The sequence below is a fragment of the Clupea harengus genome, chromosome 17 (genome assembly GCF_900700415.2).
Source record: "Clupea harengus chromosome 17, Ch_v2.0.2, whole genome shotgun sequence".
Lineage (NCBI taxonomy): Eukaryota > Metazoa > Chordata > Actinopteri > Clupeiformes > Clupeidae > Clupea > Clupea harengus.
In genome coordinates this window covers 26,487,161-26,502,206 of record NC_045168.1, presented here as the reverse complement: position 1 = coordinate 26,502,206, position 15,046 = coordinate 26,487,161, and the positions used below count along the sequence as shown (strand labels likewise).

General features: G+C 42.8%; 1 protein-coding gene across 1 annotated transcript in view; it reads right to left on the bottom strand.

Annotated features, from left to right (window-relative positions):
* Positions 1–9,431, bottom strand: part of slc4a2b (solute carrier family 4 member 2b) — a 38,215-nt gene extending 28,784 nt beyond the window's left edge. The window contains exons 1-2 of the mRNA XM_031584278.2: positions 8,640–9,431; positions 2,568–2,766 (exon numbers count right to left, since the gene is read on the bottom strand). Coding sequence (XP_031440138.1) covers positions 2,568–2,627 — 60 coding nt within the window. The 5' untranslated portion in view covers positions 2,628–2,766; positions 8,640–9,431. The remainder of the gene's footprint in view (positions 1–2,567; positions 2,767–8,639) is intronic.
* Between the last annotated feature and the right edge of the window lie 5,615 nt (positions 9,432–15,046).

Below are 15,046 nucleotides of genomic sequence, written 5' to 3'. Positions count from 1 at the left end.
ACCAGTGGTGTGACAAACAAGGGTGTAACACAAGCGCTGAATTTCATCAGGCGACGTAATGCAGAATACCCTCACGAAGAGGCAATGCCGGCACCTGCTACATGCGCATCACTGTGCAGTGCTCCTTTCATTCGCAACAGTGAACAGTCTCTGAGATCGCGCCTCGTATATCTGTATTATAAACGCAGGGCCACTACTGTATGTAAACACATTAGTAAAGAGCATTCTTCGCAGTGTCTGGGTAGGTCAAGGAAATGAAGGCAGAAGTACCTTTTTTTTGAAGAAACAAATGATCTTATGCCTCCATAAGAAGGCAATACACCAGTTTTGATCTAATCAGGGTTTACATTCTTTTTTTGACCCTGCAGAATCCTGTCCTTCACAGAGATGTGAGCCCCAATGTCAATGTTTGTTCATGGAATAAAGAGCACTTGAGATATGAAGGACCACTGACTGACAGCTTCCTTGGAACACATTACTAGAAAGGCATGGCTGTGGATAATTGGTAAGTGCTGAGCCTGTGTCGGACACATTCTGCTCTGTGGTGTTCAAATTTGATCCCACAAGGTGTTCAGTCAGTGCTCAGTTGGAAATCCTTTTGTGCTCAATCTGCATGAGATCCCATCCTGTGACCTTAATCTTAAATCACGGACTAAAATAACACACGGATGCCTGAGATGTCAAGTGAAAGGAAAATCTTGAGAAGAACATTCCTGACCTCTAATATCCTTTTATCTTGCCTCACAGTACGCACTGTGGTGTGTCATGCTTGCTGATCAAGAAGAAAATACCTCATTGAAGCTGGCAAACAGGCAGTAACTTTGTAAAGTGTGTCGTAACTGGATCGTACTAACTTTTAAAATTGACTATGGGCAGTAATCTTTTCAAAAGAGCACATGGAAAGTCCTTATCGTACCCAAAATGCCATACAGCTGGGCACAGTGAAGAACAGGGCAATTGGCTGAAGAACAAAAGTATGTCTGTGTCAATATTTTTTTGTAAGGAAAAACAAGTCTTCACTGCAAACAGCAGTGCGCCTGTATGCTAAAATCAATTCATTTGCCTCTGGAAATGGCCCTTCCCCGACCAAACTGGGCTTCAGCCCTCTGTAATGACACACACACACACACACACACACACACACACACACACACACACGGTCTGTAATGACAGTTTTCTTAGCCAGCTGGCTCTCGAGTCACTGGTGAACTGAAAATGGTTTTCTCAAAAATGAACTTGCCACAGTAGACATATAAAACTCAACATAAGGCAAAACATGGTGCAGAGCTTACTACCTCATGTTTTAATAGCTTCCTACAGCCATTCTTAAATAAGCTTGTGAGTTTGTGCTCCCATTGCAGGTTCCAACTGATTGAAAGGTTCATCTCCAGAGCACAGTAACTTTTAAGTAATGCAGAACAAGCCAGAAATAGCCATTCTGGTTTAGGGAAATGTTCTTCACTGGTACTGAAAGAGATATTTCTCAACAGGACGACCCTGGAACCACAACACACCAAAGGTGGAAAAGGACAAACCCTGTGAGCCCAGAATGTAGACTGCTGTAGACTAGCACTGCAGAGGTAAATAACTCTCCCCCTAAACCTAAACGAGTTGACTCTTCAAACTCAAAAGGCACTGAAAGGGCTGACCAGGCACAACCCGAGCCCAGAGAGAGGATGTGCAGCTGGAGAGAGAGAGAGAGAGAGAGAGAGAACTATTTGGCAGCGTCCTCCGACGCAAGACTGTTGACTTCACAAAAACAGCGAACACATGACATGGAACGCAGGCCGAGTCTGATTGTGATGAATGTCTTACTGGGGCAGGATCATAGCATGAGGGGGAAGCGGGCTCCATGTGGAGACATGCTGATAAAGAGAAGCGCTCGGAGGGTGTTTTTGGAAGATGCTGCTGGTATCAATAGCTCTGTAAAATAAACTTTGTGGAGTACAAGTATGATCTACTCATTCCATACTGATATGTAGTTAGCGGGTTCACTTCTTCTGCAGGGAGCACACTGTTTTGACCGTACATTTCTATGCCGTGAGCAATAGAGAGCTGATAGGCTGTTTCTTTCCAGCCGTTCAAACCTTGCACGCATCGTCTAGACGTATCAAGTGAAGCCAGACTACATTCAATATTGTGAAAATGCACAGCAATTACCCATCTCAATTTTGCCATTTTAAGAATAAACTATGCCGGATGTGTTAGCTTCACCAACTGTTTACCATATTAAACCTAACCGTGAGAGACTTTAAATGAGTAAACTTAACAGATATTGTTCTTTCATAGGTTTTTATATTTAATATTGGTGCAGAAACCTAGGGTTAGGGTTAGGGTTCCCTTCACACAAAAAAACTAATGGTCTTATAAGGTGCCAAATGACAAGCTTAATGAAAGGATAGAAAATCTATATTAGGTTGAAATGTCTTCAGTTTGGATCCCACCAAGAGCGAGAGAGAGAAAGAAAGAAAGAAAGAAAGAAAAGAAAAGAAAAGAAAAGAAAAAAGAGAGAGAGAGAGAGAGAGAGAGAGAGAGAGAGAGAGAGAGAGAGAGAGCGATGTACTCACTTTGTAGCTGACGGAGGTCAGCGTGTCCGTGACCTTGCTGGGGGTCGGAGGGTCACTCATGGCTCCTGCTGACAGGTGCACCTGTGGGGCTTGAAGGCTGCGCTGAGGCTCGGCTGAGCCCACTGCTCCACACCTGGCACAGGCTTTAGCCCTTCTCTTTCTCTCGGGGACTCAGGCACGAACTTATGGGCAGCATAACCTGTGGGCAGAGCACATGAGGAGAAACATGATTGGATGAGGGCATAAACTTGTGTGTTGGGTACTCTTCCATAGGCTCTTTGCTTCAGGTTAGGGTGTCCGGTCTTAAAATAGAAACAAACTCAAATAAACTTGAATTTATCATCACTTAAACGTCACAGGCATGGTTTAGTAGAATCAATGGTGAATCATCAATGATGACATTGAGGTTTGTGGTCAAGGCATTTTCCTCTGAAGGAGAACCCTACAGCTGTGATCGCGCCCAAAGGCACTTCCTGCGTATCAACACTGATTAAGCATTGAGCGACTGATAACAATATGATAACAGCAGCTACCGTGGAACTGTGATAAAAGATAAGGAGTGGCACGAGGCTCACAGCACAGACGCTACAGTACAGCGGAGGAAGAAAGCATGGCGGAGGACAGAGGACACAAAACCCAAGAGGAAATGGGAACGTCACAGGCAGCGTATCCCCCTTCATCTGAACAGGACAGATGGATTGAACGTCCTGCACTGTATGCACTCAATGCACTGAGGCCAACAATGAGGAAGACCTGACGACATTATTAAAAGGAAGAAAAAGCAAGAAAACCAAGACTATGTTGACCAGCCTTGTTAAGTTACGGCTAATAAATGGGGAAGAATCTTTTGCTCGAAAATGACTGCTGATGGTCACTGTAGCGCCCCCCCCCCCCCCAAATAATTCAAATAATTCTTGCTTCTTTCATCCACAAAGGTGTGCATTGTCAAAGCCCCAGTGTTTCCAGGACTGATGTGTGGATGAGAGAGCTGGACTATTAGTACCATTGAACGCAAAAGAATCAACACATTTTAACTCGGGGTCGGAGGAAACTGAAGAGAAGAAAAAGAAAAACAAGAAAAGAAAAACAAACAAATAAGCAATTGAAGAAATACAACCAGATTGCTCCTTGGAAGAACTAATGATAAGATAGAATCTGAAATATTGTGGACATATCATGAGATTGTGTAAATCTTTGGAGAAGGATCTCATGATGGGGAACAGTCACACACACAATACAAAAACACACAATAGCATTCAAGGAAAGATGTTTCCTGATAGACATACAAAAAACCTGATACCATAGATCAACCTACAGTTATCCTACAGACCTCCCGGACAGCATCCTACTCTTTCAGTGTTGCAAAGCATAGCTACAATGGGTTTGGAATCAGCTGTAACTTTTCCTCAAGCTAGACCTTCTAGTGCCTTCTATTCTGAAATATTAATATAAGTTCTCATACTTGTTCATCTTTTGCAAGGATTCATTTAAGGATTTGAACCATTGAGGTATCTGCCCCTGCGAGGTGAAATCTATTCTTTGGTGGATAAGATTCATAACAACATTCCATGGCAATCTTATCTCTTAAACCTTCTGTCATATCTCTGTTAATTGGTTGCTTTTATGTATCCCTTTTAATGAACAAGGTCACTGATATGACCATATCTAATAGTCTGCAAAGCAAGCGGCAGGGCCAAACCGTTCCTCATTGTGATAAGAAGTTAAAACAAAGATGGAATATGAAAAATCTCAACTGCACTGAGAACCAGCATACACATGTTTGATGGATATAACTAAATTACGCTCGTCGGAAGGCATTTAGTGAATGGGAAGAGTATTAAGAGATGACCTATGACCTGTGCAGAGTTTCAAAAGAGGAAACATGTATGTACGACACAATGGAATGCATGCTTGGGTTACGACTCAAGAGCAATTTACTCTAGAGAACATTTTGATATGACTGAAACCGTTTTGGAATTCATTGGAGATACAATTTTAGAATGAATGTCTCAAAGGGAATTTGAGAAATATAAAAATGAAAAAGAACAAACTGTACAAATACAAAACAACAAATAAATGCTCAATTAAACTGATAAGTTTAATGAGAACAACCGACACATAAGATTGGTTTAATAGTTTACTGCCTACAACAGCCATACTTTCTACAAAAGTTACATGCCAGATTCCTGGGATCACAAAATCATACAGGAATGTCAAACGCAAGAACATAAACGGTCAAATAACGATAGTCTGAACTCTTATCATAGCACTAATGTATTTACTTTCAAATGTAATTGAATGCACGAATGCCCTGTAATAATAGCGCCATTTCATCCCATGGTTATGGGGCCCTGAGACCCAGAAGGAGGCCCAAGCCCACCTCCACCGCAGGACTGCCCTGGCCCTACTGCCAGCGACCCAGAAGGAGGCCCAAGCCCATCTCCACCACAGGACTGCCCTGGCCCTACTGCCAGCGAGCCCGATTAGAGGTTAGAGCCGTGGCTGTTTGGTGACAGGACTGAAGCCCTCACCCCCTCTGCATGCAGCCTCACTACCCCCTCGTCACACAGTAACACAACATGCCCCCCGCTGTGCTGTGGCTGGTTTCCATCGCAGCGCACTAAACAATCTTCAAATACTTTAGGAGTGGGGCACAGGAGTTCCTGTGGAAGATTTTGGAACAGATCAAAAAAATGTGCCGTCTGAAAATAGGCTCCACACTGGAGTTGGACTTACTTCCTTCCAGGTCCCGATAATGATATCATTGCTCAATTGAACAGATAACGTAGAAATAATTTCAACTCTATTTCGGAGATGCAGCGTAATGTTCTCCCTTGTTGCAGCCTGATGCAGATCTCAGTTATGCAATGCCCTCAGCAGTGTCTAGTGAAGCCAGTGAGGGCTGGTCAGGTGTCGCTGATACAAGAGGTAGAGGGCGGAGAGGATGAGAGCGAGAGAGAGGAGCAGGGAGATGAGGAAGAGGAGGAGGAGGAGAAGAGAGTGCAGGTACAAGAGGCAGAGGATCTAGAGGAAGAGCAACAGAGAGAAGAGTCCTGCATACCTGTCAAGCTATTATTAAAGGAGCAGTTTATAAAACATTTACTGTAGTAAATCATAAAATGAACATTAAGATTAAGGAAGCATGCTAAACTGGCTACTGGCTTCTCCTACAACAATGATACAGCCAGTCTCCTTACAAAACTTCCGTTCGGGAGCGGAACGTCTGTTTGTGTTTTGCCCTTTTGTGATTCTGCCCACTCTTCCAGCACCATTTTGACACCGTGTGTTGCCAGATAACAACACGATCACAGCATGCAACTGCCATTGAAGTAAGCAAACAAACTGGACCAACAGAGATGATGTTCGATGATATGACCAAAAAAAGCCTTGGCATCCTTCCAAAAAGCGGCATGACCAGAGACATGGCAAAATGGGGGTAAATATTAGAGATGTGTTTGAAAGATAGAGACAGCAAAGAACCCAGCAGGATTTTGAGACAAATGCAGAGTTGGTTACCTGAACAGGTAAAGCTAAAGTTAGCCAACCTTAATTAATATAGCACGACTACTAGTGTGGATGTGCATTTTAAGTACTATATTTTCATACTCTGTAGTATGTGTGCAGCTTGGTTACCAAGGCAGCGAGTGTTTGAGACACGGAGCCGGCGAAGTGATCCAGAGTAGAGCAGGCTAAAGCGCAGGGCGCTACCTCGGCAAAACAACCAGCATTACAAAAACGACAGACACTGCCAGATTTACCCTAAATTGAACTGAATTTACGAACGCAATTCCTCTATACGTTGAACAAATACTGACGTTCAAATAAAAAGTTACTCATGCCCATCCCTATCTACTAGCTATTTATTGAATCTTATCGAATAGAAACCATATAATCGCTGTGTTCGCATTCTTATCTGGCAACCCGGGGTGTCGAAATGGGCAGTAGGTGGAATCCCACAGGCTGTTCTCCCTTAAACTCTGATGACAGATCATGTTCATTTTAGGATTCAGTACAGTACATTTATTATTACATATTGCTCCTTTAATAATGATGTAATGTTAGTAATAATGCAAAATCTACACAAACCTTTTCTTAAACTTAAAGGTATATAGTCTCAATGGATTCCTCTGACAAACATCCCTCATGTTTCCAAAGGACTCGCATTGAAAGTGGGACAAAAACATTTACAAGGGCAACGGGACTAAAAAAACACAATGAGCTTGTCTGTGTGGTTGAATCGATCAGTATTACAGTTTTGGAATGACTACTAAAGAGGGAAACTGTTAAGAATGCAGGCGGGTTATTTCTCTTCTGTAGTCCAGTAGCACATGACTCGACACATGAAACACAACAGGAAGGCAGTCATTGGTCTCTCTCAGCTGATGAGCAAGGCGCTTTTCTAAAGGGGTCACTCAGCAGAGTGAGGCAGCTCTTTCTAAACCTACAATAGTCAGACAACACCCAAGGAAAAAAGGAAGCAACTGAAGGAACATGCTTCAATGACTTGAAAGAGAAACACTAGGCGTGCAGAAATGGACAACTAAACATGTCACTTGTAAAGCAACCCCTGACCATATTCAGTGAAGGCCTTCAACTATTTATCCAAGTCTGACTGCAAATTATAGACATGGATATCATTTTACGACCTGTCTTTTCCCCTTTGGCAAATACAAAGGGGTGTGTGGATTGCATTCTGAATAGACATCAAAAGAAGCTATTCCAGACGTAAAAGCTCAATTCAAAAGCACAACTTAAAAAACTGGAGAGACATTGCAAATACCGTTCCTGAAATAGATGTAGAATCACAATGTGCAAACCCTCACAGAGCAATAGCTTTCTTATAACAAGAGGACAATGACAGAGTATTGCAAGCAAGTACTAGTTTGCCTTGCAACTTTTATGGATGGGGAACGACTTTAGCCAGCTTACCCACATCTTTACAACATGTTGTTTTCAGTCATCGTCTGTCCAGCTGGCAAAGGCAACCCACCACTGAATGACAGCTTCTGACTGATTTAAGGGTCAGCGGACGCAAGCTTAGGAGTGTCTGTGTGCACAGGCCAGAATCAGAGCTCTCAAAGTTTCACTACAGACATGTTTTCATATCCAGGTCCTCTTTAGAATTAGAGAATTCACATAGTTATATTTCCGCAGGCACGCACACCCACACAGGCACGCACACACACACACACAGACACATTAATATACACACACACATACACACAGACACACACACACACACACATACACATACACACAGACACACACACACACACACACACAGACACACACACACACGGAACTCAAGTGGAACCCTGGGAAAGCTGATGATGTAATTGTCTTATCAAACTCACAAGACAAGGCATATGTCCCCAACCTCTGATTGCCAGATCACTGCAGCACACTATTACCCTTTTATTGACTAAGGAGGCCAAAGAGCCACTTTAACATTGTCTGTTTCCAGAGAAGAAACCCCTCACTGTAACTCCCCATCCATCTAACTCTGACAACAATTAAGTGTTGGTTATATCACACAGACCTTCATTCTTTACAGAGATACGACCCGCTCCATAACTAGCCTGGTTTGCAGTGTGGGTACACCCCAGCTCAGTGCACATCAAAGAAAATACGAATCATAATCCCTCAGGACCTCTTAACAGAAAATATGCCTTTTGCACAGGGTAACGTTATTCCAGCGATGACTTTTAACTATTAAACAGATGTGCTGGTTTTTTCCCCCAGTTTCATGTCTAGCTTATATAAAATGAGAAAATAACATCCCCATACAATTCTGTGGACCTCAAAGAGTCTTCTTTAGCCAGCATTCACACATGTGTGGAAAGGAGCAACGCATTTCAACTGGCATAGGAGTGCCAGCGGGAAAACAAGCACTAAACTGTAAAATCTTCAAGTGTACAAATATTATCGGAGCTGGAGGGGAAAAAAAAAACCCCATTGTGAACAAACGTAGGGAATGAATGCAAGAAAGGTACGAGAAAAACAGCTGGACAAACAACAGACTGGTTTAAAAGATGGACCGAGAGCGTACGGGTGAGTGAAAGACCATCTTACCTTAGTTTGGTCACTGCTGTGGGGCTACCACTGACATCATAGTGTAGAGCGTGGACACTGTGGAGAGACAGACAGAGAGAGAGACAGGCAGGGAGAGGGAGAGAGAGAGAGAGAGAGAGAGAGAGAAGCTGGTCAGAAGACTGGGTGAGATTTTTCAGGCAGGGGGCTTCCTCCGTGCGGTTCACGCAGCAGACTGATCGCTAAATCCTTCCTCCTCTGGATTATGTTTCCTCGCTCAGACTTCTGACAAGCGGCCATGTGACCAGGGGGGACAGCTCAATAGTGACTCAGCTCTGACACACACGCCCACACGAGCACAGACACACACACACACACACACACACACACACACACGAGCACTAACTCAAGAGACTGCTCAGTTGGCCGCCGCCAAAAGCAAGACACAAGTGTGGAAGATTTTTAATTTTGGAACTGAATTGATTTTTTTTTTTTAAAGCTTTTTTTAAAACCGCTACCAGATTGGCAAGACTATATTGGCTTAAATGAGTCACCTTCACCAAAGCCATCAAAGCCGCCAACCATGAAAGCAGCTGTGGAGGAGGAGTTATCAGCAACTAACCACTATAACTTCAACTGAATGATCTTGTTCTCACTCGTACATTGAAGTGGGAAAACAATGCAATCAATTCTCTTCCATTCTGCATGCCCCACTCTACAGGTTGTGGGATCACTGCGCTCTATGCCCCAGATGTCACAAAAAGAGGCTAGCAGTAGTGGGGGTAATGCTCCAAGTCATGCTTCAACTCCAAACGAACTAGCATGATGGCACTAAGATGGCACTCCTGTTCCATGGAGCAGTCTATTCTGGTCCTGGAGAGCACTCTCTGATCCTGAGGCAGACAATTACTCCACGCTTACGGAGTCCAAATAAAACAACAGGGCTCCTCTTCAGCAGCATTTCCAGGCGGACAAAGAGCAACAGTGCCACTGAACACTCTTCCTGTAGTATGGAGCCCCTATGGCTTCAGGATTGTTTCAAAACAATACTAATTCTACCCACCACTCCTTGAATTAACAACCATTTGGGTGATCAAGTGCATTTTCTGAGTGCGCATAGAAGCACACAAGCACAAATAGTTAACGGTTTGTTTATATTTGTGCTGAACAGACAATCAAATGACACCCCCTCCCTTTCATGCTCCTGAAGCACCATGCTGATTGGCTGGGATTGTTTACGTCTCAGTCCGAGCCACAATGTTTGTTTGCCATTTACAGAGGCAGGAATGTTTACAAACAGAATATTTTTTTGAATGCAAACACTTCACGGAGTACACAAGTAGACCACCTGATACTGCACTACAGACTGATGTTCTTCACGGATGAATCAAGGCAGAATCTTTCTCGTACACACACCTTTTTAAGCAACTGCATCACAGAGTTGATTCCGCTGCCATTTAATGTTCTCACTGTTTGAAGACTGCACCCTTATTTCTCAATGTTAGATTTTTTTTTTTTTTCCTTCACAAATATTGACAGATCACATTGACCTACCATGTGAAATCTACACTGTGTGACATCAGAAATAACATATAGGCCACTGCTTATTTCCTTCCTTTGTATGCAGGGAAATGCAACTAGATCTCCACAAGGAAAAACTAGACAACAATTCAATGATCTCCATCAATAGAATCCAGCTCAAATACACCTGGATACCTCAAATATACCTGCATTAATCTCACTGAGAAACATTTGCTTGACTGGGAGCCGGATCAATGGAACCTACCCTAATCAATAAATGCATGTCTCAACTGCTGCATACAGATGTGTGTCAGCATTATGAAGTACTACATATGGCCGACTGCAATAGCAAAACCTCATGTGACAAAAATCAGCGTGAACATGAACCATGTTATACCCACCACTGTGCATAAAAGAATGGAGAAACACCTTAACCACTAAAGGTGATTTTGGAGGAAGAAAGCAACGGTCATTGCATGGACATAGCATTTTCAACTGTCATTGCATGGACATAGCATTTTCAGGTTTCATCTGAAACTTTCATAGTGCAATGGTTGCAAGCAGCCGACTATTGACAAATAATGACTTTGAAAAGTTACTGTTAAAGAACATGAATATCCAAAATACATAAAATATTTAATAACAACACCCAGCTTTAGCCCCAGATGCACCTGGTGAGCACCTAAACTCACATCCACATTTGGCAAAGTATTATACAGAGCCCAACAGAACTTTCCATACTGTGCATGGACAACAGAGAAATGCTAATATGGCCTACACACATTTTGGAATATGTTGTTTCAGCCCAGTAAAAAGCTTCTGGCGAACGTCTAAAGCCGACACCAACTGGAACATACTATTCAGCCCAGTGGTCTAGAGCTAGTTAGCCCCTTAACCTAACAGTAAGGCTGCATAACTAACTTACCAAACAAATATAGCCTACATAAAAAGCATGAACCTAGCTAATGTAAATGACCTCTCAATCACTCCTTACAGCATGTCAGATGTGTAGTTCATACAATGTATGGTGGCGATCTATGGATGGCGACGGTGGCGATCTACATAGACATCAGAATCAGTCAAGAATCTGATCTCAAATCAGCTGAAAGTTCTTTAATTAGCTTAATTAGACTGTAACTCATTTGTCACATAGGCAAAATGAACTACTGCCCACCCACATTAAACAGAGGTTTCTGTAGTGAAAGTCAAAAAACAATTTGGCAGCTATAATTAATAATTAAGACCCTCAGAAGAAGTTCTCAGAAGAAGAACACTTTGTACAAATACAAACTATACAAAGAAACCAGAGCTACACTTCTAAAAACGATGCCATGTTCTGATGTGTGTGCCTGGTGGTATTTCCACATGTGCATGAGAGTGAGTGTCTGCTCGTGAGCATGTGTCAGTGAGTTTAAAAAGCACAAACCAAAGTCACATGATGGCCAAGGGTGAAGCATGCCTGGGGTAAAACCCCACTATGCTATGCTATGCTATGCTATGCTATAACTGGCCACTGCTTGAAAGCCTGAGGTATTTTTGTCTTTGCCAAAGTTCCAGGAATAGAAGAAGTCCTTGGTAAGCTGTGGTTTGCCATCAGGAAAAGCCCACTCACAATAGGTACCGTGGCAGGTGAGAGATCTTTGAGAGACCAACTGTATCATACCTTCAGATTTCTATATCCTTGGTGCCACTGAATAAACAGCAAAGAATGAAACCCAATAATTGGTGGCATCCCTCAATCTAGCTATGCCACCGTTTAATTTGAGTAGGTGTCAAATCCCAAAGGGATGTTAGGCCTAGACACATTAATGATTTTCAGCTTTGGAGAGTGCAATAATTGTATGTCCATCCATTAATAGTTCCCAAAATGTCTTATGTGTTGGTAGTAATACCAAAGTTGCCACTCCTTTGACCCCTTGGTAATGAGTATTTAACAGATGTTCTATATATCGGAAATTATATGGTTCGATACATTCCTTTTAGCGGAGTCCAAACTCAATTTCCCTAAAATTTCAGGGGTTTGTTTTTGAGGTCAACTAGTTTGCAATTATCCTAAAAGTTTGTGCATGTGTTTTTCTGTGGAATGTTTGGTTACTGGTAGGAAATAATCTGAATTCAAACTGGACAGTTTAAATCCTAAAACAGGCCCGTAACTGCATACAGAGGGATCCACATGATGTGATGAAACATTTCAAAAGACAGACTCGGAAAACATCCCATTATAATTGTTGATAGCAAAATCAGTCAACAAGATGTCCCAATTAAAGATGTAATCTAGTGTAGGGATTGACCGCCACATTTTTTAGGGCCGATACCAATATCAATATCTAATGGCTTAGGATGGCCAATAACGATATTAGGCCGATATTTTGGGACGATTTTCATGCATCATATTTGGCTGTTACAAAAAACGAAATAATTATTTCCCTTTATGCAATATTATGCATAAAGGGAACTATACTTCCTTCGCAAATACCTTCTATAGGAAACAACAGGCATTGGGCAGATCTTACAGGGATCACTATGTATCTAAAATCTATGAAAGGGAAATGAACAGCACCTACGATGGCATTGACTAAGGTAGCAAAGATAGGGAAGTTTGCAGTCCGTGATTCAGTTTCGTGAAAGGTTGTTGATATTTGTGCTCAACAGTCAATCAAATTACACCCCGCCCTTCCGTGACGTCAAACATAAGATCCTTGTCTAATAAACAGGGGTGATTAGATTACCTGATTACCCCTTAATCAGAACATGACTGAAGATATCTAACTTCTGAACATTATGTTAGGTACTTCATGCCCTAAAGATGTGCTAGAACCACACAAACACATCAGCAATATCAAAGCCAAAGCCAAAATCCGAGAAAACCTAGGGAACATTCAGTATGTGACAAACTTGGATATCTCTCACTCTACACGTGTAGAGGACATCTCAGCATCTAAGATCCTTTGTACCTGGATCATTAATGAATTGCCTTGGTCTCCATGGGGACTTACCAGCAATGCCTATTAATACCTTGGCTGCGCCTTTCCTCCGAAAGCACCCGCCACTAAATGGGAGTCCTGCTGGGATCCCTTGTCAAGCCAACATGGCCGTAGCTCTGACTGGAGCGTTTCACAGCCAGGTGTCTAAACTTCACAAGGCCCTGCCACTTGGCAAGGCTGAGGATGTTTGGCACATCCTTGCTAAGATATGCACCCACTGTGACTGTGTGTGTGTCTCCAGAGCCACAAGCAGCCCACTAGATGGATCTCTCTCTCTCTCTCTCTCTCTCTCTCTCTCTCTCTCTCTCTCTCTCTCTCTCTCTCTCTCTCTCTCTCTCTCTCTCTCTCTCTCTCTCTCTCTCTCTCTCTCTCTCTCTCTCTCTTTATTTGATTTGCTCATTTCACCTTATTTTCTTCCTCCTATGTGCCTGCTGGGCACTAACATGGTTTCCCAGTTGAACTCTCCATCAGTGCAGCTCTGCGTTTATGACCGGGTGTCTGTTGATTCACTCGGTCCCTGCATGCTGGACACCAGCTGCCACTGGGAGTTGAGGTATGAGAAGATGACACAAGGCGCATACTGCATCTGTTGGGGAGGATCTGTACCCTCCAAAAATAAAAAGGTGAATGTCATGCCAACCTTACCAGCTGTAAAGCACTGATGACAGATAATGTAATGTAATGGCCCAAAAGGCCTTCATATAAAAGCTGGAAACGCAACATCAAGCCAGCCTCAGTGTGCTTGGTTTGGAAAGATTCTTTCTGTGTACAGGCAAAGCAATACATAAGGAGGGAGACCCACCATTGCTGAGATTAAAGTGGCTGAAAAACAAAATTGACAATTGTACAACAGCAAGAATGGTCTGCTGCAAAAGAACTGGACGTCTGCTCATTCATACCCATAGGTATGCAGCCGCATATCCTGTTTGGTCCAGCCTGAGGGTGTGCTCCAATGCCTCTCATCAAAGACAGAGGCACACCGCCAAGACCAAACCATCCCCATCCACATCCACATGGGCTAAACATGGGGTCACAGTGGAAGTATTTGCCATTCACCTGTATTCTTTAAAAAAAAAAAGTAAATACTCACAGTCTGCAATACATGCCCTCAGGACACTGGCGTTTGTTTTGGTATGAATCTGAGAGGAAAGTAAATGCCAACTTAGGACTACAAGAATGAAATCATTATTTCCTCAATCTCACCTGCATCCACAATTATGATGGCGTTTGAGAGGCGCTGGTAACAAGAGGGTGTGTGAAAAAGTGAGTTGCATCCATAATTGCTCCTAAGGCCTGCTCAGTTTTCTAGTAGACAAAAGGGGTCAGTAACATTTCTCATACTCCAGCATATTAAACTTGGAGCTATAACCCCAACGATGTGTAACATGAGGACACCAAACAGGCCCAGCACTGAGAAGGAAGAGAGCTGAGAAAGGACCAATAAACGCCCAAAGTCTCAATAAAACACAGAACAATAGACCTGCAATCTCAAACTCTCATCAAGAAAGTTCTGGACTGGCAAGATATTTTCTGGGAAATGGAACAGCATGGGTGCCAACAGCGTCCGAATAGGACCTCGGAGACTGGAACGTGTTTAGGGATTCAGTGTATAGGAATTCCATAACCGATCAGTCCGGTCTCTCGCACTGAATCATTTTAACTGCGTAGTCTTGGAGGTTGTTAAATTATCAAATAAAACAAAAAGGTGTTTATAGTTCTCAAATATCACCGTCAAAAGTCTGAATACCTGACACTACGGAGGGGACAGTTTTGAGGGCATGACCTCAAGGGCTCAGTCAACTCTTGTACATGAACAAATACGTCTGCTTGCCCAAGGCTACATCAAAGAACTCCATTTGATGCAGAGCCCCGATTTGAACAAAGATAGCTGTTTAATTTACGATCACCTTTCATAATCTACAAGACATTGGTGTTTTTTTTCCC